Source organism: Eleutherodactylus coqui, chromosome 4, assembly GCF_035609145.1.
Source record: "Eleutherodactylus coqui strain aEleCoq1 chromosome 4, aEleCoq1.hap1, whole genome shotgun sequence".
NCBI lineage: Eukaryota > Metazoa > Chordata > Amphibia > Anura > Eleutherodactylidae > Eleutherodactylus > Eleutherodactylus coqui.
Window position 1 is genome coordinate 46,800,752 of NC_089840.1, and position 23,209 is coordinate 46,823,960.

At 42.3% G+C, this 23,209-nt stretch overlaps 1 protein-coding gene across 6 annotated transcripts in view; it reads right to left on the reverse strand.

The window, feature by feature from the left end:
* Positions 1 to 1,573: 1,573 nt before the first annotated feature.
* B4GALT4 (beta-1,4-galactosyltransferase 4) overlaps positions 1,574 to 23,209 on the reverse strand; it is a 57,797-nt gene continuing 36,161 nt past the window's right edge. For all 6 annotated transcript variants that reach the window (XM_066599362.1, XM_066599359.1, XM_066599363.1 and 3 more), the window contains 5 exons: positions 15,187 to 15,419; positions 14,708 to 14,895; positions 11,625 to 11,747; positions 9,073 to 9,177; positions 1,574 to 2,169 (listed from right to left, as the gene is read on the reverse strand). In XM_066599362.1, the coding sequence (XP_066455459.1) occupies positions 2,034 to 2,169; positions 9,073 to 9,177; positions 11,625 to 11,747; positions 14,708 to 14,895; positions 15,187 to 15,419 (785 nt within the window). In that variant the 3' untranslated portion in view covers positions 1,574 to 2,033. The remainder of the gene's footprint in view (positions 2,170 to 9,072; positions 9,178 to 11,624; positions 11,748 to 14,707; positions 14,896 to 15,186; positions 15,420 to 23,209) is intronic.

The window sequence follows — 23,209 nt, forward strand, 5'->3', positions numbered from 1 at the left end:
CGATTGGTGCACTCCTCTTCTGGAAGCGGCATGGACCCCAACTGCGCTGGTAAACTCTGGCAAGATCAGCACCCTCCTCTCTTGGAATACCCTGTGCTGCTGGGTCATTGCTGCTTCTACTTGCCTCCACTCCCCCCTCCCATCATCACACTAACCGACTCCAGAGGTCCCTGTCTCTCACAACTCTGCTGAAACACTCTGTGCTGATGAGAACCTTGCTCCTGCCATTGCGTAACTGTCTGACATCTCACTCCTCTCCATCCCCCCTACCCAAATGACAATGCCCCATGCAGCCCTGCCCTCATTAGGATTGGCTCGCTCTTCTGCACTACTCTGTGCTGCTGGTCAGGCGCTTGCACTTTCCTATTCCCATTTCTATGACCTTCTGAGTGTAAACATCAAAGAAACTCTGAGCAGCTGTAGCAAAGATCAGCAGTTTGATGCTCTGGGTAACCCTGTCATCTCTGCTCCTGCCCAGGTAGTGAGCAGTGAGGCATGCAGCGACCCCCGACCTCCATCAAAGTTCATCAGTTGTAACCCAGGTCAACAAGACCTGTTTCTGGATCAGAGAAACAATGAACACACAATTGCAAATTAGTTATTGCAAGTTATGAAAGTTAAGTCATTGTTAGCAGGCGCCAAGGAAAGTGACACTGCTCAAACATCGGAGAGGTTCAATATACACAACAGCAACCACAGTGTGCACCCCTATGCAGTGTCAGCCCCAGTGTGCACCCTCATACAGTATCTGCCCAGCCAGGGTGCACCCCCATAGTGTCAGCCCCAGTGTCCCACTTCCCTTCTCCAGTTGCTGTCTATGGCAGTGGCCGTATTCCGGCTGAGAAAGATAGTTCCTGAACTATCTTTCCTGGCTGGCATAAAAATGCCCAGCTGAAATGTGCTATCTTGGCCGGCCGGGCGCTTTTATGTGGCGCAAAATCCAATGCATCAGATGGTAGCGATGTGTGAATAAAGCCTAAAACTAACACTTTGTTGATGTACCCCTGGTGCAAGCACTAGTGACTCCTTGGGTGACATCACATCGTGACCTTTTCTTGGAGGACTGTTTGTGGGTGGTTTGCCATTGATTCCCCCAGTCATCTTGTTATGCCCTAGCAAGCTGGGTACTCATTTTACCAACCTCGGAAGGATGGAAGGCTGAGTCAACCTTGAACCAAGCGGGGATTGAACCAGCAACCTTCAGGTCGTGAGCGAGAGCTTAGGACTGCATTTCTGCTGCCCTAACACTGCACCACACACAGTACAGCTGTGAGATTCCTCATTAATTGCTCCCAGCCCTGTACTGTAATAGACCGTGCACTTTTGTGATCAGGAGGGATTTTATTCCCTGACTTTATACTATATAGGTTCCCATTCAATGACTGCAAGCAGAGAGACAGTATAGCTGATAACGGTCCGATGGCTACGTCATGTCCCAAAACCAAAAATGGGAGAATAAACACTACATATAGGGAGTCGAGGAATGTTTTTCGATTTGGGGGTTCACTTTGGAGAACAGGTTTTCAGTCTCGCATTTAAACACCCTGAAAACGAGAAAAAAATAATCCAAAAATGAGAACATACTTTTATTATTTTAAATTTTTTTTCAGAAAAGGTCATAAATAACGGAGCTTCTTCTCAGCGGTGAGAACACCTGTATAACAAAGAGCTGGAATGTGATTTTCTCGAATGTAAATATTCGTCTTGTCGTATTCATTGTATACAAACGTCCATCTAATAAAGCTTTGATTGTTCTACAGTATGAAAGTTAAAAGTCAAGGCTCGGGCAGGCAGTGTTGGGGTCTTCACACCCAGTAGTACTGTAAACGATCCTTGACGTCAGAGTGTTTGGTACGTATTACTGAGGTGCGTGTGATTCCGGCCGGGCGTGCGTCGCCAACAGTCTGCGGCGTTCGTTCCCCGCAGGGGCGGGGCTCCAGCTTTAATGATCAGCATTCATTTAAACAGTTTTGATCTGCTGATCAATATAATCTGGCGAAGTTCGTGGCGGTCCCAGCGCTGCGATCTTCTGGCTAGTGGTGCGGTCTTCCTATATCAACTGTGATGTTGATGTATAAGGGCTCATGTTCGATGGAGAGCAGATTATAGCTGCAGGAGTTTAGTCCGTCCGTCTTCCAGACTTTGGACGCTTTCCTGAGTAGCTGCATCCTGTGAGACAGTAAGATATTCTATATAAATACTGATTACACACCGCAATCATGTTCTTGTTGACAACACTAGGAGATGACCTATATACTGCTGTACGTGGCTCCTGTATGCGTCTATTAGTCAGACTGCCCTCTTGTGGTGACAACAGGCAGCTGATATTTTTATAAAATGTATGGGTGTGTGGAGAAACAATAGTAAAGATAGTAACAAATGAATCATAACTTATCGGGTTCTGGAAGACATTAATATAGAGCATAGTATGGCAATATTATTTGATCATTCTACATTGCTCAATACGGAAACTGCAACACCAAGAAGGACAAGACGTAAAGTTATGCAAATCGAGGAAGGTGAAGGTGTCGCTAAGATTCACAACTTCAAGCACCTACCGCCAATCTACGCCATGTAGGAGGGGCTTCAGTTCTATCAGAAAGCATGTGTTTCTTTAAAAAAAAAAAAAACGGATCAAGTCTTGTGCAATGCCTCTTCTTCAACAATGTGCCAGTTGTAACTGGAGAGGGACAGAATCCTTGGACTAAGAGACCTTAGCAGATCGCTAAGTGCATAGGCCGAGATGTTAGAACTGTTCAAAGTTGCGTGTCCCAGTGGTTGGGAGAACAATGAAGATCTCGAATGACATCAAGAGGTACACAGAAGCGAACCTGGACGGGCGGATCATCAGATTAGAAGAATGGCGCATAGTGATCCATTCTATACTGCCAGTGAAATTGGATGTCACAACCAAAACCTAGAGCGTTGAACACTGTCTACACAAACCATCAGAAGGTGCTTCCATGACATTGGGCTACAAGTCAGATGTCCAGCTTGACCAACATGCGTGGCCTAAATGTACTCCCGTGGCCTAAATGTACTCCCATGGCCTGCAGCATCACCTGACTTGTCTCCCATTGAGTACATCAGGGATGTTATTGGTGGGCAATTGCAAAGGGAGCACCTTTTAATGATTAGCGTGCCCAAGTGCATTCAGCGTGGCAGAACATTCCTCAGATAACCAATAACCCCACTGATGGCACGCCAAGGTGTATAAAGTCGTGTATTTCTGCACATATACTTCATACAAAATTCTGACTTTTTCATCTCCTAGCAAGCTGTGAGCGAATCCGCGCGCATACGCAAAAGTAATAGCCTATGCACTGTGGATCATTCGTATTCTTTGAAATCAATGGAGCAGAATCGGCGCTAAAATAGAGCATGCTGCAATTTTTTTCCACGCACAGAGATTGCAATTCCTACCTGCACGTCTGAATGAACCAGCGAAAGCCCATGCCTTTCAATGCCCGCTTATTACTGCGTATCGTTCCCATGGACGGCGATTGCAGAATCCATAATTCAAATCTAGCTGTGTGAGACCGGCCTAAGTTAGGAATATTTTGGTTTCTATTTTTTTTCATTTGCATATAATTGACTTGTCTATCGATCCTGTAGTTTCCGTGATCCCACAACTTTACTTCTTGGTGTTGCAATGTCAATGTTAAGGAGTGGATTTACTTAGTATCTATTGCACTGCTAATTAAGCACTGTGCAGTATTCAGTATTGCAATAAATGGTGGTACTATATAGATTGTTGTTTAGGCAGCTGTATGGCATTATGTTGGCACCATAATGTATAGTACTTATACTTAGGTATCGGTTGGAATAGTTACCATATATACTCGAGTATAAGCCGAGGCACCAAGTTTTACCCCCAAAAAACTGGGAAAACGTATTGCCTCGAGTGGCGTACTGTTTGCATTTCTCCCATGCTTGAAAGCGCTGCGGTTGGTGCTATACAAAGAAAGATTATTATTAAAGGCCTAGGGTGGGTTTATGCTTGAGTGAGGTCCATGCATCATTGCTTTCAGTGCTGCTGCCGGCGGCCCCATTGAAAGCAATGGGCTGCATGCAGTGATTTTCAGGGGGAAGGGCTTTAAATATAAGCCCTTCCCTGAAAATCATCCCTGCCATGTAAAAAGTTTAAAAATAGTTATTCACCTCTCGGCTGCTGTCAGGGCTCAGGCACGTCCAGCCGCTTGATCCTCCGGCAGTGCAGTGAAGTTCTTCCAGCAGGTGGGGATTTAGAATCCCCGCTTGCTGAAAATGCTTTTTCTGATTGGGTGAGTGCTCAGCCACACACAAGCAGCGCTGGGTCATTCATTGAAGAGCAAGAGCGACTGGCAGAACTGAGGGTAGGTTGGAGATTGTATTCTGCATTCTGTTTGTGTAGGCCTGAATCATGGGTACTGTAGTTATCAGGCTGGGCTACGATAAGGGCATGGTCTAGTATTTTGGATAGTATTACAAATAAAAGTTGAAGGAGGTGAAGTCTGAATATAAAAGATAAATAATGGAGAGGACTGAATTGTTACACCAAGTAAATGGGCTTGAGGAGATGCGGGTAGTGGGCTACCACCTACATACAGTAAGATAAAGAGCATGCACCCAAAGTCATATCGGTTATCATCCATAGCAGGCATGTAATAAACAAAGACTCCGCTGGTGCCGTATAACATATCAATAAGTCAATTGCATTTGCTCCTTTTAGATCTAGTGTTTTCTCAGAACGCTGTGGCCTTCTCCAGTTTCTGTCTCTCCCTCCCTCCTCTCAGAAGTTTCTCCTTTTCTTCATGTGAAAAGGTTTTTTGTTGTCATCCTTAGCTCAGGAAATACCAGAGGAGTCTGCACATGTGTCAGGGTAAGAGGGCCGGCGTTACGGGAAATCAAACTGGGCAAATGCCAAGGGACCCAGTCCTCAAAAGGGACCCCCTGCCTTCAGCGCAGAAAGTGCTATCCAGCTGCGGCGTCGCTCATCCTTTGTAGAGAGCAGTCGGGCAGCACGGCAGCAGAAAAGCAAAGAGGCAGAACGGCGGTGGAGGAGCGAGACTGGAAGCTGAATAGCGGGCAGTGGCAAATACTATTTCACAATGCGCAGATTTCGCCACAAATCCACAGCAGACTTCACCCCCTTCAACTCAAAAGGGCGAAATCTGCTGCGGATCGGTGTTAAAAACTGCAGCAAAAATGATACTGATGATTTTCACACGTATTTTGGTGTGAATCTGCACTAAAATCCAGAGTGCAAAATGTTCTGCATATTTTGTTGCGGATCCCCCACCACCATGCATTACATGTGAAAACAACCTATGGGTTTTATTTTTTTCTGACACAGGCAGCAGATTTTTTTCTGGTAGTGGATCTATGCAGTGGAATAATACAATCCTAGAATGGTAGAGTTGGAAGGGACCTCCAGGGTCATCGGGTCCAACCCCCTGCTCAGTGCAGGATTCACTAAATCATCCCAGACAGATATTTGTCCAGCCTTTGTTTGAACACTTCCATTGAAGGAGAACTCACCACCTCCTGTTGTAACCTGTTCCACTCATTGATCACCCTCACCGTCAGAAAGTTTTTTCTAATATCTAATCTGTCTCCTCCCTTTCAGTTTCATCCCATTGCTTCTGGTCTTTCCTTGTGCAGATGAGAATAGGGCTGATCCCTCTGTACTGTGACAGCCCCTCAGATATTTGTAGACAGCTATTAAGTCTCCTCTCAGCCTTCTTTTTTGCAAGCTAAAACATTCCCAGATCCTTTAACCGTTCCTCATAGGACATGATTTGCAGACCGCTCACCATCTTGGCAACTCTTCTCTGAACTTGCTCCAGTTTGTTTTTGTCTTTTTAAAGCAGGGTGCCTAGCACTGGACACAGTATTCCAGATACGGTCTGACTAAGGAAGAGTAGAGAGGGATAATGACCTCACATGATCTAGACTCAATGCTTCTCCTAATACATCCCAGAATTGTTTTTGCCTTTTTTGCCGCTGCATCGTATTGTTGACTTATGTTGACTCATATGATCTATTAGTATACCCAAGTCTTTTTCACATGTGCTGCGGCTTCACCTAATTCCTCCCCTTCTGTATGTGCTTTTTTTCATTTTTCTTGCCCAGATGTAGGTCTTTGCATTTCTCCTTCTTAAATACCATTCTGTTAGTCGCTGCTCACTGTGCAAGCTTTTCTAGATCTTTTTGAATACTCTCTCTCCCCCCTAGTGTTAGCTATCCCTCCTAGCTTTGAGTCGTAGAATCAGTTTGCCATCAATTCCCTCCTCCAGATCATCTATAAAAATGTTGAATAACACTGGGCCTAGGACAGAGCCTTGTAGTACCCCACTTGATACATTCTTCCACTTGGATGTGCAGCCATTCATGACCACTCTTTGAGTACGATCACTCAACCAGTTCTGAATCCATTTTCATCCAAGTATTTGCATACATGCTGTTTAATAATTTGCTCCAAGATCTTTCCCGGTATAGAAGTCAGGCTCACAGGCCTGTAGTTTCCTGAATCGACTTTCTTCCCTTTTTGAAGATGGGGACATTTGCCCTTTTCCAGTCTTCTGGGACTTCTCCTGTTCTCCAGGAATTTTCAAAGATTATGGCGAGTGGTTCAGCAATTACCTACACTGCTTCCTTTAGTATCCTAGGATGTAATTCATCTGGACCTTGAGACTTGAATTCATTTAAGTTAGCTAAGAGTTCCCTCACCATCTCTCTGCTTATAGATAGCCTGCATTCCTTTATTCCCCCAATAGCACAGGGAGGATCAGTTGATGTTACATCTACTTTCTGGGAGAAAACAGATATAAATTTCTATTTTGTAAGTTCGGCCTTCTCAACATCATTTTTAACCAATTCACCATTTTCATCTTGCAAGCATCTTTGACTTTCCTTTTGCATTTGACATACCCCCAAAATCCTTTTTTATTGCTTTTGGCCACTGTTGCAAGCCTCAATTCATTATTAGCTTTAGCTTTTCAGACTCTTACCCTACAGTTTCTGCAGACCGCGTTATAATCTTCTTTAGATATTCCCCCCTCTTTCCATTTGATAAACATATTTTTCTTCCTTTTTAACATGTGTGCAAGTTCTGTGTTCATCCATCCTGGTCTCTTGAAATGCTTCCCATTCTTCCTTCTTTTAGGGATGGTTAACGATTGTGCTTTGAGAATCTCAGTTCACAAGATTTCCCAACCTTCTTGGACATTTCTGTCCTTAAGAACATCCAGCCATTGGATTCTTCCTACCCTCGGAGTTCATTAAAATCTGCCTTTCTGAAATCCAACCTTGAGGTCTGAGTTTTCTCACGTCTTCTTTTCCTTGTTATCCAAAATTCAAGGATAGCATGATCACTGCCTCCTAAGGTCCCAGCTAGAGATGAGCGAATGTACTTGTTTCGAGTACTCGATCGAGCACCGCGATTTTCGAGTACTTCCGTACTCGGGTGAAAAGATTCGGGGAGCGGGGGGAGGCGTGGTGGAGCGGGGGGGTAGCAGCGGGAAACAGGAGGGAGCCCTCTCTCTCTCCCCCTCTCCCCTCCACTCCCCGCTGCAACCCCCCACTCACCCACGGCGCCTCCCGAATCTTTTCACCGAAGTACTCAAAAAAGGGGCGTGGCCGGGTAGGTTCGCTCATCTCTAGTCCCAGCCACCCTTACTTCCTTAACCATTCTCTCCCTGTTGATAAGAATTATGTCCAAGATAGCGGATCCTCTTGTTTTCTCTTCGACCTTTTGGAAGATAAAGTTGTCAGCAGAGCGGATAAGAATTTGTTGGATCCATTACTTTTACCTGATAGAGATTCCCAACAAATGTCTGGATAGTAATCATGGGAGATTGTAACTATGTCATGCTTTTTTGCGAGCTTAGCCATCCGATGTAGAAAGAGTTCATCCATATCTTCTGCTTGTCCAGGTGGCCTATAGTAAATGCCTACAATGGTGTCCGCTCTGTTGTTCTCTCCTTGTATTCTTACCCAAACAGTTTCTACAGAACTCCCAGCTCTAAAGCTCGAATCTCTGTGGAGATGAAGGTTTTCCTAACATACAACACAACACCTCCTCCCCTCTTATTAGGTCTGTTTCTTATAAATAAGTTGTATCCTTCAAGTCTTGTATTCCAATCATGTGTATCATTCCATCAAGTTTCCGTGATGCCTATGACATTATATATTAGGAGCTCCAATTATCATTGTTTGCTTCACATGCTCTGTGTATTTGTATAGAAACATTTTACTTTGTGATCGGTGTCTCTTGCTCCTCTACTTGCCTTCTGAATTTTTTGTTTTACAGTGTCATCCGCGGTTGTGTCGCAGATCGGACGGCTTCCATTGGCTTCAATGGAAGTCGTTCGTGTGGGAAAACTGCAGAAAATGGAGCATGCTGCGGTTGTTTTCCTGCATGTGCGAGCAGCATGCCAGGGGAAAATGACATCCGTAGGTATTTAACTACCTGCGGGGGCCCAATGATTCCCTATGGACGCGGGTCGCACACTCCCGCACAGATTTTTTTTAAATTCCGTTTGCCCGTGGGCATGAGACCTAAATCCACCCCTAGTTAGGGAGTGTGTGATGTGGACATCACATTAGGGGTCTGAGGAGGGCACTGTTATGTGGTGCTAGGGTGGGAGAAGTCATGGAAGCGGTCTGCCTGTGGTCTACTGAATAAACCGGTACGTGCAGAGCATTGCAGGTCCAGGGACGGGAGTCCGATAATAAAACATTTAGATCTGGGCTGGCTTGGGGTCCGAGAACTGGGATAAAATATGATCATAATTGTTTCAACTGTATTGAGTTGACTGAACGGGACTGTTTTGATACAATATTTTGGAACTTGGGGCCCGATTTTAAATTTACCCAAGGCCACACTTTGTCCAAAACCAGTCCTGGGAGAGAGAGAGCTGATCAGAAAACCTGATCCTTAACTTATATAACATGTTATATAACTGATGAAAGAGTGAACCAGTATCTAAAAGGTGAAAGATCCTTGCTCAAGTTATACCACCATGGTACATATCACTATATATAAGATGCCGTAGAACATCTATTATAACTAAGAGGCAAATAACTCACCTTTGACTGTTCACCTCATTTCCTGCATCTCTGGTGTGGAAAATCATGGTGTATCTGGCTATTTCGACAGAAGGTCGAACCACAGTCATCTTCTGAAACTCCACCCTGTTAGCAAAGGTGTAAATCTATATGAGCCATGCCATGTCAAACAGAACTGTAAACAGGGCAGTTTTATAGTAGTTATATTCTTCTACATAGGAGGCAGTATTATAGTAGTTATATTCCTGTACATAGGGGGCAGTATTATAGTAGTTATATTCTTGTACATATCGGGTAGTATTATTGTAGTTATATTCTTGTACATAGGGGCAGTATTATACTAATTATATTCTTGTACAGAGGAGGCAGTATTATAGTAGTTATATTCTTGTACATAGGAGGCAGTATTATAGTAGTTATATTCTTGTACATAGGAGGCAGTATTATAGTAGTTATATTCTTGTACATAGGAGGCAGTATTATAGTAGTTATATTCTTGTACATAGGAGCAGTATTATAGTAGTTATATTCTTGTACATAGGAGCAGTATTGTAGTAGTTATATTCTTGCACATAGGGGGCAGTATTATAGTAGTTATATTCTTGTACATAGAGGGCAGTATTATAGTAGTTATATTCTTGTACATATCGGGTAGTATTATTGTAGTTATATTCTTGTACATAGGGGCAGTATTATACTAATTATATTCTTGTACAGAGGAGGCAGTATTATAGTAGTTATATTCTTGTACATAGGAGGCAGTATTATAGTAGTTATATTCTTGTACATAGGAGGCAGTATTATAGTAGTTATATTCTTGTACATAGGAGCAGTATTATAGTAGTTATATTCTTGTACATAGGAGCAGTATTGTAGTAGTTATATTCTTGCACATAGGGGGCAGTATTATAGTAGTTATATTCTTGTACATAGGGGGCAGTATTATCGTAGTTATATTCTTGTACATAGGGGGCAGTATTATAGTAGTTATATTCTTGTACATAGGAGGCAGTATTATAGTAGTTATATTCCTGTAGGACATAGGCAGTAATTACAGAGCCCTCAGATAACATAACAAATACAATATGTCTAAGAAATAGCAGCAGAGGGAGTATGTCCGTCATCAATTAGTTCTCTTATGTAAATTACATGTTAATTACAGCAGGAAACTACTATAATACTGCCCCCTATGTACAAGAATATAATTATTATAATACTGCCCCCTATGTACAAGAATATAACTACTATAATACTGTGTCGTATGTACAAGAATAAAACTACTATAATACTACCTCCTATGTATAATAATATAACTACTATGATACTGCCCCCTATGTACAAGAATATAACTACTATAATACTGCCACTATGTACAAGAATATAACTACTATAATACTGGCCCCTATGTACAAGAATATAACTACTATAATACTGCCCCCTATGTACAAAAATAGAACTACTATAATACTGCCCCCTATGTACAAGAATAGAACTACTATAATACAGCCCCCTATGTACAAGACTAGAACTACTATAATACTGCCCCTGTGTACAATACTGCCTCCTATGTACAAGAATATAACTACTATAATACTGCCCCCTATGTACAAGAATATAACTACTATAATACTGCTCCCTATGTACAAGAATATAACTACTGTAATACTGCTTCCCATGTACAACAATATAACTACTATAATACTGCCTCCTATGTACAAGAATATAACTACTATAATACTGCCTCCTATGTAAATGAATATAACTACTATAATACTGCTCCCTATGTACAAGAATATAACTACTATAATACTGCCCCCTATGTACAAGAATATAACTACTATAATACTGCCCTCTATGTACAAGAATACAACTACTATAATACTGCCCCCTATGTACAAGAATATAACTACTATAATACTGCCCCCTATGTACAAGAATATAACTACTATAATACTGCTCCCTATGTACAAGAATATAACTGCTATAATACTGCCTCCTATATACAAGAATATAACTACTACAATACTACCCCCTATGTACAAGAATATAACTACTATAATACTGCCTCCTATGTACAAGAATATAACTACTATAATACTACCCTCTATGTACAAGAATATAACTACTATAATACTGCTCCCTATGTACAAGAATATAACTACTATAATACTGCTCCCTATGTACAAGAATATAACTACTATAATACTACCTCCTATGTACAAGAATATAACTACTATAATACTGCCTCCCATGTACAAGAATATAACTGCTATAATACTGCCTCCTATATACAAGAATATAACTACTACAATACTACCCCCTATGTAAATGAATATAACTACTATAATTCTGCCCCCTATGTACAAGAATATACAGGAGTCATGGAAGCTCTGACGTCCGTTACCCAATCAGAGCTAAACTGTCAGGTCACATGTCTGACAGTGAGGTGGAGCTAAAACCACCATCCGTTTCGAAGGGGGATAAGCATAATTTTTGTACACTGATATATTAATACGAAGCAGTTCTCTCTATGGAGGGATAAGAATTTAAACAATGTAGCCCTCAGGCCTTACCTGTAACGCAGGTCATCGTCCTCACCGCCCCAGCCCCAGTAGTTGTTGGAATAGCCATTCACCTTGGCAAATTGTTTCTTGGTCATGGCAGTGACTCCCCCAAAGTAGCCTTCATAACGTAATCTGGAGCAAAAATGGACAAGAGTCGGGACAATATCAACAGGTTCAGAATTATGTGATGATTAATTTATTACTATCTTTATAACAGCCAGGGCTCCAGTTTATTGATAGAGGTTAAATTCCCTGCGTAGATAGAGAGCTTAAAGAGGGTTTCCAAATCTTTAATTTAAAAAAAAAAAAAAAAAAAGCTCTAAAAGTTAAAGTTTTATCTCTCCTCAAGAATCATATCCATGAGGGAAGATGAAGTTACGTATCCAAAGCCCCTGGATTTATCCGTAGACGTTACCTCAGCTTCTGCGCACGTCGCCAAGATGGCGGACTCTTGCGCAAAAGCCACAGATTGCCCGGGTAATTTAAAATCTTCCTGCTCCTGGCTACCAAGTGTAGCTGAGAGCCTGGAGATTTCACGAGGTGTCGTGGTACGCGTTTCATGGTCACGTGATCACCACTATCCAATGGATAACGGCGATCAAGTAAAAGTAACAAAAAAATAAAAAAATAAATAAAATTTGCACAGTATGTTTGCACATTTTTGAAATATTACAAATGTTCCCACTTTTGTCACTTTTAATAAATAACACCTAAATGAAGTCCAATAGAATTTGTGTATAAAAATAGACAAATATGTGGCAAAAAACATTGTCAGAATCACTTGGATATGCAAAACCTTAACGGAGTTATTCTACGTTAAAATGACATGTCAGATTTCCAAAATTTGGCTGCGTCACTAAGGGGTTAATTAATTCTGCAGGTCAGTACGATTATGTCAATACCAAATTTACATTTTTTTTTTTTTTTTATTGGAACTTTTTATTTTATTTTTTTATGCATTTTTTGGTAATCGCTACATTCAAAGACCCCTAACATTTTTTTTTGTCAGCAGTGCTGTGAAAGGGCATTTTTTTTTGCGGGATGAGTTATACTTTTTCATAGCACCATTTATTGATCTGTGCGACTTTTTGACCGTTTTTTGTAAGGACAAGATAGGCAAAATTAGGTACTAACTTATTTCTTGGGCATAAGGAATGCAGCGATAGCACGTGTGATTTTTTTTTTTTACATAGTAAATGGGAGTACTGTCAGTTTTATTAATTTTTTCAATTTTTTATACTTTTTCCTTTTTTAAATTTTGTCCCACCAAGGAGCTTGATTATCAGCATCTTTTAGCATTCTTCTAATACACTACTACAGTAGTGTATTAGAGGGCTTATGAAGCTCAGCCAGACATTGAACCTCATAGGCCACTGTAGCTGGCAAAACCAGAGACTATACTCAAGCCTTCGAGTGCCACAGCAATCCATCGAGATGAATGATAGAGGGAGCCCCCTCCCTCTGTAAGCCATTTACATTCCGGCGTTACACTAACCATGGCATGTAAGGGGTTAAACACCAGGTTTCTTTGGTCCCAGGTGTTAGAGCAAGTGCCAGGCTGTCATCCGATAGCCAAACACCCACTCCCTCTGCCACGGTAGACCCGTGCCAGGCTTCTCCTGCAGCGGCCGCCAAAAGACAGCTCTGTAGAATAAAGCCCCATATCATCCACTGTCAAAAGACCTACGGGCGGTCGCTAAGGGCTTAAGTTTCGGTTCAGTAGCTTTATTATAACTCTAAGTTTCAGATCAGTAGCTTTATTGTTTATTATTACCCGCCCGTCTACCAGTTTGCGCACTGAATTACTTAGAAAAAAAACTTCTGCTGTTCATAGAAAATTTCCCTGATGGTTCGGGCCGCATGGAATGGCACTGCAGGACACGTTGCCCCCATGCTGCAGGTTGTGTACCCCTGATCTTGTATAGGATATCATATCTGCTAACGTATCTCTTACCTTTTTGAGGTCTGTCTATATACTTATCTAATGTATGCCTACCTCTCTCTCATATCTGTAGGGTGTTTTTACATCTACATAGCTGACCAATTTATGTCCAACCAGACCATTTAAATTGGCGTGTGTAAGGCTCCCCATACACATTAGATTTTGAGCAGCCGCACCTGCCAAGAATGCTCGCTGATCGGCGGTGCATGTACCGCTGGCCTAGGAGGATGAACCATTGTACTAACAGGCGTTCATCCTCGTAGCAGCGATTTTTGGCGCACATAAGCAGTATCCAAAGAGGGCCGATCAACATATTTGTCTATAGACGTTCATTCACATCAGGCCAGGAATCGTCTTATGGCAAAGAAGCTTCAGAAGATGGAGTCGATCCGAGTTGGCCGTTTACACCACGAAAGGTTTGTTAGCTTGGAACAAATCCTCATCTTCCTCGCTTTTTCTGCTCGTCCTAAAATGCCCTCTATAATGGAGTGGTCTTACAGATGCCGTTTACACACTACAATCATTGTGATTGGCAGATAAATTCTTACACGCCTCAGATCATTTTTCCGGCAGATGAGACACATTTCAATCAGATCGAGGGGTCATTTAATCCACTGTTGGTGGGAACATCGCGAGACCACCATATGCATTATATGATCGAAGGATTTTGACCGGCAGAACCAGCCAAAATCATTCGGTCATTTGCCGGTTGGCTGTTGGCCGTTTCACACGGCCCGAAAGATTGGAGAAACGTTTGTGCCCAATAAGTGGGCAGCATAGAAGGGCCTTAAGACTGTTAAGATTACTCAAGAATCTATGTGTGTGAACCTGGGCTCTCGCTCACATCTATGAATCTGATATCCTTCTACCTACCTCATATCTAAGCGGGCTTAGTTTGCTATTCTGCACCGCGTGTCATGGAAACAGTCACTAACAGTCTATCTATTCATCGATTCTGCATTCCATCCTTCGGTCTAACTTCCTCCTTATTCCGAAACTATAATTAGAGAACACAAGACGTTTTCTTTTTCTTGGGTTCATGCTAAGAGTCCGGTCACATGAAGCGCGGTAGATGATGGAATCCTTCAACTACCAGGAAGGAGAATAAATCTTGGCGCATGAGAAGCAGTTGAAAGATCCACCTCCTTACTTGTATCCAGTAACGTTGCGGCCCACCACCAGGTGTTTGGGTTCGCTGTCACAGAGGTAAGTGTTAAAGTCATTCTCCGGGACCAGGTCCACATCATGGAATATAAAGCAGTCCCAATTTTCTTCTTTTAATGCCTCCAAGTATCCAATGTTCAGTAGCTTGGCTCGGTTAAATTTCACATCTCCGGCCTGCAAGACATAGAAAGAAATAGAGCACAGTTCAGCAGCTTCAGAGCTGAAATCTCCCCGTATCCCCTGCTTGTTCGGTGTCTGTACAGAGCTTGTTCTAATGATTTGCATCTTGGAAAGTGCAGTCTTTACCCCATACATTGCACAGCCAAGTAGGAAACGTTAACTGTCCTGCATTATAGGAGCACAGCCAAGCTATTAGGGGAGTGCCCAACGACAAACTTGTTGACAGTTTCCAAAAACAACCAGCAAAATTCTTGAAAACTCACATATGTACTACATCTTTCCCACCTGATGAATGACGTAAATGGCATAGTGCAGTTGCTGCCTCTGGAGGAACGGATGCAAGTTATCCAGCAGGTACAGAAGGTGTTTCTCCCGGTTTCGGTGTGGGATTAGAATGGCTACTTTCTGCTGGGCTCTGCAGGTCTTTGGTTGGTATTGACCATTGCTCACCATAGAGTACTTCTTCTGCACATCCTCTAGATTTAGGTTTGGTGAAAATGTAAGCGGCACAACCCCTTCTGTAATAAAAAAAAATAAAAGAAACATATATATCATACACATCTAATCTCTGTACTGCACTTGTGCCGGTTCACAAGGCGCTACCAGAAAAGGATCCCTACATGAACAGCACAGCGATGAAGCCCGATACAGTACAGCTCGCTGCATTGCACATGTCCGGGAAGGCCAGTAGTAATAGCAGCAGGGCAACTGAGTCAAAACTAAAGGGAAGGGTTTGGACACTCGAACGCGCGACTCTTCCTGTATACCAGCGGACTCCTAAATGGTAATTAACATCCAGCGTGTATTAACTTTTAGAAGTTCATTTAATTCTGCTGCATCTGAAATAATATACAGGGGTGTGTTAGATTATCTGAACAAGTTTCCAATTTTGGAACAGTGGTGATTAGGGTGCCTTTACCTGGGCCTATAGTTGCCCTAGTAATCGCTTGAAAGAGCGATTGCAGGCAACCTTTGTCTCACGTAAACACGGGACCCAACAGGGCAAGTGAGCGACAATAGCTCATTTGTCATCTTCCTGTCCAGCTGCTACTCGGACGCCTCTGCCCTGTGCCGGTCACTGCACTGGCTGCCCGTTAAATACAGAATTCAATTTAAACTCGCTACCTTCATCCACAAAGCCCTCCACAGCGCTGCACCCCCCTACATTTCCCCCCTCATCTCAATCCATCAACCAGCCCGGGCTCTCCGCTCTGCTAACAAAACCAGACTGAGTGCCCCTTTAATTCGAACTTCTCATTCCCGCCTCCAAGACTTCTCCAGAGCAGCTCCGGTCCTCTGGAACGCACTACCAAAGGCTACCCGAGCAATCCAGGACTCGCAGAACTTCAGCCGTGCTCTAAAAACGCACCTCTTCAGGGAGGCATACCGCATTCCCTAAATGAACCCCTCTGTACTCCGCCTGATAACATGCTCCCTGACCTACTGACTGCAATCCCTGCTAGCCATCACAAACCGCTCTTGTAGTCATTACGATTCTGCCGTCACACGGCTAAATGTCTGACCATTGTCTATGTGTATAACATCGCTCACTCTCCACCTCGCCATACCGTGCACATCTCCAGCCCCTTTACCTTCTGTATCACCCCATTACTTGTAGTATGTAAGCTCGTTGGAGCAGGACCCTCACCCCTATTGTTTCCACCAATTGATTACTATGTAACCGTGGTTCTGTAATTTTTGTATTTTGTCTTTCTGTATCCCCTGTCTATGTAAGCGCTGCGGAATATGTTGGCGTTATACAAATAAAGTTTATTATTATTTGTCAGAATTGCTTGGTTTTTAGCACCTATCGGTCCGTTTAAGCAGACAGTTCTTCATCTATGTCGATTGTCACAATGGATGAGATGTGGATGCCGTTTTTCAAAAGGATGGTCTCCATAGTTGAACGTCTTCCAGTTGTGTTTGCTTCTGCATCAGCGATTTACTAGTAGTTAAAACAAACCCCCAAAGAAGCGTTCACAGCGGCCATGCAATCAGGATTCAAAAAAGGTATACTTCAAGAGGGAAATTTTGTTGAGACGTGACTATATTTTCAGTTTTCTGGGATAAGTAGTTTTTTTAGAAAAAAAAAAAAGTTAGGGGACCTTAGAACTTGAGTGCATCTCGTATAAAGTCAGGTAAGGCTACTCCACACCCACATAGCACGGATGTTCTGCCATCTCGGTTACGTTTTGTAGTTATGCCAAAACTTAGGAAGAGAGAAGGGGATCACATTTCTGGAAAGTACTGGGCTTAAGCACGGACGCGAGCTGCTGAGCTCCGTGCATACACCTCCATTAGCGATGCCCAATTGACAACTTCAGTGCACTCACAGCAGTCCTGGAGAGACACAGTGACATCCATGACCAGGAAGGGGACAGCCAAATGGGACATAACCCAGGCCCATAACAATAAATAATAAAAAACACACACAACACTGTTGACGAGAGAGGAAAAAAACTATATGTCAGGGGTCTGAATGCAGCGATAATCGAAAAAAGTACAGATAAGCAAAAAAAACTATTATTTTGGTATTCATGTAATCGCCTACAGAATTAACTTAAAGTATCATCTATACCACGCAATGAACGCTGTTAAAATAAAAAAAAAAAAATGCAGATTGCCAGAATTGCATATTTTGTTAATATTGCCTCTATAAAAAAAATATGTTTTCCCAAATTACTAAAGACTAGAGTTCACGGCAAAAAAAAAAAAAAAAACCACAGTCCCTCATAGAGCTCCGATGATGGAAAAATAAAAATGCTATGGCTCTTGGAATGCGGCGACAATAAAAAGCAAAAAGTGTTGGGTACAAAAACGCCAAAACATTAAAAAAAAAAATACAAAAAAAACTTTATAACCTTGGTGTCGCCAGAATCGTGCCAAGCCAGAGAATAAGGTTATCGCAGTATTTATTTTGCACACTGAATGCCGTAAAAATGAAACAAAAAAAGCAAATGTCAGAATTTTTTACCTAATCCTCTTAAAGAAAAATTAATAAAAAATTTCACAATACATTACGCAGCCAGAAAATACAACTTGTCCTGCAAAAAATAAGTCCTCATACGGCTATGTCTACAAAAAAATTACAATCTCCTAGAATGAGACAATGGGAAAAAAAAATTGTGGGTCATTAAGGTGCAAACAGGCTTTACTTCCCTGAATACCAATGGTTTGAATAGCCCATACGTCCCCATCTCCTCACAAATTTGGTTCTTAACCCCTTGAGTGGCGGGTTTCCTACCACCCTGTCGTGCCCACCAGGGCAGGTTTTTTAAAATGGTCTAATCATTGAATTTCAACTACTTTTGCAGTTGCGTCTCAAGAGCCATAACTTTTTCATTTTTCCATTGACATGGCCATATGAGGGCTTGTTTTTTGCGGGACAAGTTGTGATTTTTTAAACAGGGGGGGGGGGGGGGGAGGAAAAAAAGAAATGGGGAAGAAAGAAAAAAAGGGGCCATGTCATTAAGGGGTTAAATAATGCATTAACTTCCTTCTCTGGGTCATTATGACGCATGGATACCACATGTGTGATTGTATTTTTGATTTTTTTTACAAAGTAAAGGGAGACAAGTGTTTTTATTATTTTTTTTATAATTTTTTAAACTTTTTTTTTTTTGTCCCTTTAGGGGACTTCCACAGGGACCCATCAGGACCCCTGATCACATCCCGGGGGTCCGATGGTGACAGCCCTTTACATGCTGCAGTGACAGCCCTTTACATGCTGCAGTCACATAGACTGCAGCATGTAAGGGGTTAACACAGCAGAGATCAGAGGTTTTCTCTGATCTCTGCTGTAAGAGCTGGTACCTAGCTGTCCTCTGACAGCCAAGCACCAAGCTCTCCCTGCCACAGAGACCATCGGCTTGCTTCTGACAAGCCGATGGTCTCTATGGCAACCTGTAAACAAACCAGTGCAGGAGATTGCCGGCACATCGGCAATATCTTCTGCTGGTTTTTCAAAGTCCTGCACTGCTCTATGTGGGTCTGTGCAGGCAGAGCACACTGTCACAGCTTGTGGCATTGTGCTCTGCAGCTCCCATAATGATACATAGCCCGGAAATCTTCCGGGCTATGTTGCTATGAGCAGTGGAGCTCGTCCCGGAAGATTTCCGGGCGTGCCACTCAAGGGGTTAAATGGAACAATCAAAAATGTCAGGCCGGTTCAGCAAGGCAAATTAATTAGCCATCACCCTGGCTACACAAACAGGAACTATACCACACCTTTAGATGAAGAAGGCCTTTTATTTCCATAGGTACGGCACATTTTCAAGAATAGACGTTTTTATTCTGGACAACTGGTCCCTTCAAAAATGTGCAACGGACGTCAATTGGCACAATAACATGGTCGGCCCATGCCCCCCCATTTACTTCTTCCTTAACATAGCGAATATCGCGTCATCCTGGAGGACTAAAACCTTCTTAATAAACGGTCCTATTTTTAAATAGAAAAAAAACAACAAAACCCCTAAGATTTCCATTTTTTTGTCAAGAGCGCCGAAACGTGTTGTAATACCTATGGAATAAAAATACCTTTACCTGCTATTAGCTCCTAGGTCTTCGGACTCTACTGGTATTCACCAAGCATTCGAGAGACTGAGTATAAGGTATAATCCCTTCCTCCAACTGTAAGTCTATTGCATCTTTTGGCATAGGATCCTTGTAGAGCGCAACCATTTCATTTTTTCTTTTTTTTTTTTTAATACTTTCTACCTCTGGAATGCCCATAGGGTTTACATAAGGGGTATTATGCAAATCTGCAAATACTAAGTTTGCCGAACGGCATGCTGAGAAGGGCATGGGTAAAATAAAAAGCTGCTCACTTTGTAATAACTATTCATTCATCCGATCGAGCGCTTGTGGGATGAACTGGAGCGACGGGTACGACACCGCCACTCATGCCCATCTTCACAAGGATCTCTTCTCACAGCCTGGTACAAGGAATGGCGCGCTATTCCTGCCCAGACTTACAGAGAACTTGTGGAAAGTCTGCCTCGACGTGCGGGCGCTGCAATACAAGCAGAAGGACGGCCGACTCGTTACTACATAGAACAATAAAGCACTTTTTCTGAAAAACACGTAGTGTCCAAATACTTTTGTTCATATAGTGTAGAATCCCAATATAAAAGACAAAAGGAAATTACGCCATTACGCACCTGCCTTAGCAAATAAAAACGAATGAAGTGCAGCTTCAAAAAGCCCCGACCCTTCCTGCACATGACTCACCTTCCAAATTACACACGCAACTTCATACCAATCTTGAAGCAGCCAATGACAAAACCCGAAGCCATCTGCATATGGCCCATTATACGTAATACCATAAAGCAAACTATGGCCCACAGCGTTAAACAAACCCATATAAAAACTCTACAATACCTTTATATGGTCAAAAGACAAAGAAAAGCATAAGCTCATCCGGCCTCAAGATATTGAAAATGCTTTTAGCTCCTTCTATACAGAATGATATGATCTGCAAAAGGATTCTTCCACTTGTCAGCCAATGCGAATATGATCCACAAATTTCTCAACTCTATTCAGCTCCTAAAAATCTCCAGTTCGGATCTAGAATCACCCAACAAACCAATCACTCTAGAGGAGGTTCAAACGGCAATTAAAAAAATAAAAAGTTAAAATTAAAAAAAAATAATTTCGAAACTGGGTAAGGCATATTGTGGATATACTGGCACTCTCCTTCATATCTTTTGGGGATGCCCTGCTATCAAACATTGGTGGAGTTCTAGCTTTAAACTTCTTTCATAGACTTTTCAGATAGACATTCGACCTTGCCCAGCTATGGCCCCTACTGGCCCTAGGAATTGAAAACCTCCTTCTAGATACTAGAAGGTTATCTTGTCATGTATTCACAACAGCTCTGCTCATGATAGTAAGGAACTGGAAGTCCGCCCGCCTCTCCATCTGATAGTAATAAAGGTCATCCAGGCTAAGTAGACAAGGTAGACTCTCCGACCTTCATGCTTGGTGGGATGCCTGGCCTCAATCCTTCCCTACATGAGAGTTACGTTTTGAAGGTCCTATACAGATGAATCCATAGGGCAAAATAAATGAAAGATCTCAAATGTTTCTGATTGTAACTATCAAACATGGCTGTATTGGAAACCATACTCCTCCAAAAACACTCTTGGGAAGGTCTTCTAATATGGTCGTATATTTGCACTCGACGTTTTTTTCTTTACTTCTGTTTCACTCTTGCACACTTACTTGATGACACAATTCTAAGCATTCGTATCAGTGGAAACTCTGCTGATCATGGTCCAAGTAGAATGTAAAATCTCAAAGGTTTTATTGGAGAAAAAAAACAAAAAAAACATTTTCTGGAAAGTACTGGAACTAATGTAGATGGGGAACTGGAGTAGCAGATGCACAATTTGGGGAAGTATCATCACGATCTATACTGTATACGGATATAGTGAGCCACAAAAGAACCCTGGAGAGACTGAACAACAGCTAATGTAGGCGTTTAATGGCAATTGCGTATAACATGGGGAGGGGGAGCAACCCTGGCAAGTCTCCATAAAGAGAGGCAAGCTAGCTGACATATACCCACTTCACCTTTATTCTAGCAGTGGGGTCAGCATACAGTAACTGTACCCACTTAGTGAAAGTCTGGGCAAATCCTATTCTGTGCACGGCTGCCCGTAATTAAATCTCCCAATGTTACTTCTTGGAAGGCAAAGGGTTCCTATTTTATCTGTGCATTACTAGGTAGAATTTTCATGTAAAGCTGGGTGACAACCCTAAAGTGAGTTGTGATGGTGGCCAAAATGGTTATCGCACAGGGTGATTTGAAAGTCAGGGCCACCCAGAATCTGAACAAAAACAAATTTAAGTAGGAAACTTTGCAGAACTCTTAGATTGGTGGGGATGGGGGACTTTTTAGCACAATGGTAGTGTCCGTTGGAGGCAGCCATCTTGGATTTAGCCGCAGAAGTTTCAATTGGAAAGGGGGTCATGGGATATTTGATTTAAGGGTAAAATTTAATCAGAAATTAAAAAGGCACAATCATTTTTCCAGTACCTGTAGCCATTTTTGAGTTATGAATGATGTCATATTGAGTATTAATAAAGTTATGTGCTATGGAAAACACCAATCACAAGCCCTTTCAGCTACCAAAAGATGCCGTTAACAATCCAGGACAAAAATCATCCTAAGGATCGGTAACAGAAGTTCACATGAGATGGCCAAGGCTTTCAATCAAGAACATGTAGGAAGACATCCACAAACTGTAAGGAGACTGATTCAGAAGTTCAGGGAAACTGGTGATGACCGGGACAAGAATTGGTCATTCGAATAGGGTTTCCGATCCCCAGGTGTCAACAGCTGTGCAAGCCGTTTTCACAAAGAGATGGCCCATTTAGCCACAACGATTACCGCTCAAAAGCCATCTTTTGAGAGATAATCGTTGTGTCTAAATGTGCTCATCTTTCACTGTTCTGCCAAACAACGAATTTCAGTTCCGCTTAATAACCCGTCTTTCAGCAGAACAGCTGATAAGCAGGCTAGCAGGCTGTGTTCTACCTACAGAGAGCTGATTACAGCTGATAACATTGTTACAGCTGTTCTCACACCCACCTGCAGAGAACAGCTGATAAGCAGGACTGCAGACTGTGTCTGCTGTCAATGGTGCTGAATTCTCCATGGGGAGCCTGTAACAGCTTACAGAAGCTCATTTGCATGCAAATGAAGCTAAGTACTAATAGCAATTACTGCCTATTAGTACTTTATGCAAAACGATTGCTCATCTTTCAATCTTTTAAAAGATGTGTGTGTAAATGGGCCTTTATTAGTTACATTACATAGGGGGTCACTTACTTTGGAGCTAAGAATTTAATAAGAGAGTTGTGACCCCTTTACTTTTCCTATTTACGATTTAAAGAATGGTTGTGCCAAATTTTATGTTTGAGCCGTACCGATGTAATGTAACTAAAAACATACATGGGAAGGGGAGAGGAGCGGCACGGTCACTTACTTTGGCGCATAGAATTGATCAATCAAGGGCTGTACTTAGTTATAATTAACCCACCCATTGAGAGGAGGCAAGTTCCGCAGCGGAGACGGAGATACAATTGACATCTCACGGATTGGAATTCCGCGCCACAAGGAAGTTTCCGCATTGGTTTTGTGCAGGTTATTTTTGCAGCATGTGGACGACATTTTCTCAAAATCTCGTCCACTTTGCTGCTTCTGTAAATGCAGCGGAAATTCCACCCAGTGTGAACCCAGCCTTAGGAACCCTCTTTGTCGGTTCAGAAATCTTTCCTGTAGACGCAGAGGATGCCCCTTGTT